The sequence below is a fragment of the Photinus pyralis genome, unplaced genomic scaffold (assembly GCF_008802855.1).
Source record: "Photinus pyralis isolate 1611_PpyrPB1 unplaced genomic scaffold, Ppyr1.3 Ppyr1.4_LG7, whole genome shotgun sequence".
NCBI classification, from domain to species: Eukaryota; Metazoa; Arthropoda; class Insecta; order Coleoptera; family Lampyridae; genus Photinus; species Photinus pyralis.
Window position 1 is genome coordinate 14,968,807 of NW_022170738.1, and position 2,661 is coordinate 14,971,467.

At 35.4% G+C, this 2,661-nt stretch overlaps 1 protein-coding gene across 3 annotated transcripts; it reads right to left on the reverse strand.

Moving 5' to 3' along the window:
* Nucleotides 1-548: 548 nt before the first annotated feature.
* LOC116177447 lies at nt 549-2,331 on the reverse strand. Of its 3 annotated transcripts, none has more exons than XM_031496426.1 (3): nt 2,301-2,317; nt 2,159-2,248; nt 549-2,078 (listed from the first exon to the last, which is right to left on the reverse strand). In XM_031496426.1, exons 2-3 carry the CDS (start codon nt 2,210-2,212, stop codon nt 936-938), a joined length of 1,197 nt encoding a protein of 398 aa, XP_031352286.1. In that variant the 5' UTR covers nt 2,213-2,248; nt 2,301-2,317; the 3' UTR covers nt 549-935. The 3 variants fall into 3 exon arrangements, with proteins under 3 accessions (XP_031352286.1, XP_031352287.1, XP_031352285.1); XM_031496427.1 differs by having other exon boundaries at nt 2,293-2,309; XM_031496425.1 differs by having other exon boundaries at nt 2,159-2,331.
* Between the last annotated feature and the right edge of the window lie 330 nt (nt 2,332-2,661).

Here is a 2,661-nt window from a genome sequence, read left to right on the forward strand (position 1 = left end):
TAATTTCAAACAGTTCCAAGATTGGGCTACTAGTTCAAAAGTTACAGCCCTTTGAATTTTCTTTCGAAATTGGTTTTTAGTCCATAACTTTTGATTGAGACGTCTAATCGAAAAAGTACAATTCGATTTGGATTCTACGCACCAAAATTAATAAGAAGAAGTGTTTTCCCGAGAAATTTTGGTGTAGTCGGTTTTTGGTAAAAAAGGAAGGTTTTTGAGGCCTCAAAAAAAATGCCTCAGATCGACCGGAAAAAAACATTTTCTTTCCTTTTGATGAGACCTACCATTACAATACCATGAAGGGTAGAACATGTGTTTACCCCCACCCCCCATTTTCTAAAGTTTAACTTGGCACCACTAAAGGCATGTGTATGCAAAATCTGAGAACTAAGATTTCTGTACAGTACTAGCGTTGAGTAGCGTAATCATTTCGAGAAAACAATCTGTATTTTTTTAACCTCCAATCTTTATAGTGGATGGTAATATTGACACATCTCACTATTCTATTCTTTACACTAAGGTAGGACTAATAAAAAACAAAACAAAAATAAAGGTTCAAACCACAAACGTTTAATGAAAAAAATCACATCATTTGGTGTATTTCCAATTGCGTATTAAAATATCTTATATCACAGTTTACAATATTGAATACCATATTTTTTAGACTGCTGAAATATTATTTTGTATTCTTAAATGTCACTTTTTACCCTAGTAATTAAAAAAATTGTTTAGTGTCCGCCATATAAGTCGTTAGTTAGAACCATAGATTACTGATCATCACTCAAGAGATAATTAATTAAAAAATAAAATACTGGCTGCTATAATACTATCTGTTCACAAGAATTTTAAGAGATCCATATAAGTTACAGTATTTTATCATTCCTGGTAAGAAGTAAAAGAACAAAACGCAAAAACACAAAATTTCGTAGAACTCATCAACAGTCAAGCAACTTTGATAAACTTAACTCTGCAGCTGTGTTTGATGCCATGTAGTATTGCGTCAAGTATCTAATTATATATAGCGGTACTATGGCCGTTATAGGTACGTTGATTGTGGCAAATTTCTTCCCATCAACTTCATATTTAACTGGTGTTGTAACTGGGAAGTGCAAAGCTTTGCTTACAATGCCTCCTATAGCTTCAACGCAGGACAAAAAACTATCGACCAAAACGACATAATCTGAAGCCTCATTCATTTCCTTTCGATATATCACATCAAGCATATTTTCTTCTGTCAAAATCGCTCTCACATTTGCTCGAATGTTCTTCCACGCGGAGATGTTGGATGTGACGACGATGTTGCTGAATCCATTCATCAGCTTTTCAGTAATGCGAGTTTGAGCCAGCTTGTAACACTTTGCATTAGTATTTAACAAATATTCTGTCACGTTCTGTACATCATCTAGCACATCTTCTAAATAAATTAATCCGAGATGTTTAGCCACATAGGCGGCATTGCTTAGTGTGATTAAAATTAAAATGTCCACTTGACATAGTATTAATGGATCTCGCCTGAAATTACTAATGTGGCTGTCTACATTTATATTCTTTGCCTCTTGACAAACCTTACGAAGTTTCTTCTTTCGCTCAGTTTCTAATTTATCACCTGAATCAGATGACTCAAGTGACTCAAATACTGAACCGTCAGATAAATCTGGCACCGAAGAGAGCACAACATGTTGCACACCAACACTCCTTGTTACATTTGCAACAGATCTGTATTTATCTTTGTCAATGCCTTCAAGTTTCAGTTCTGGACATAGTACTACTCTATCTATCAAGTAGTTAAGTTCACAATCCTGTTTCTTGTAAGTGGGTTGCCAGGGGCGCAGCCCTCCATTAATCATCACTAAGTGCAGCAAATCCTTAATCATTCCACCAATGGGAATCACTTTATTCATTGTATATTCAACAAACTGTTTATGTAAATCTCTGCATCGTTGCTTAATATTTCTAGTACCGGTATTTGACATTACTAAGTACAGATCCTTACGTAGCTTAGGTTCGGAAGTGAAGCAGGATGGATAATAAGAATCTTCTCCAAAAATAGTTTTAATCCATGTCAATCTATTACAAATCTACAAGGAAAGAAATGTCTGTAAAAATATAGCCCATTTCCATTGTGCAATTTATTTTGTAATGATAAAGCAGTACTCACTTTTTCATCATTATTTGATCGTCCATCATTATCTCCACTATTGAGTGAATTCATTGCCTTAATAGAATCTCCTCTGATGATTAACACACTCTAGAAATAAAAACCACAGCTTCTGTGTAAAAACATTTAATAACTTCATAACAATAACAATATTTTTATTCAACCACATGAAACATCACTAGAAATTGCATGGTTGCCAACTCTCAAAAATGTATGTATCGTCGCAAGTTGTATATACAGGGGCGGAACCTCTCAACCGTGATAAGACTTTGTTATATATAACAGATCAGTAAACAAACTCGAGTGGCAAACAACGCGTGCTGATAGCGGATTAAATCATTATTCGCTCATTGACAGTTTACAATCTCTAGTGAAATTCAATTCTTTTGAAGGACCCGGGGCAAAAAGTGGGGACACTGAGGCTTCCATGCGGTAGATATACGTCTACCGCGGGTGAGGCACTCACATGTCTCCTGGAAACACATTTTCCAGGCTCTGGGGAC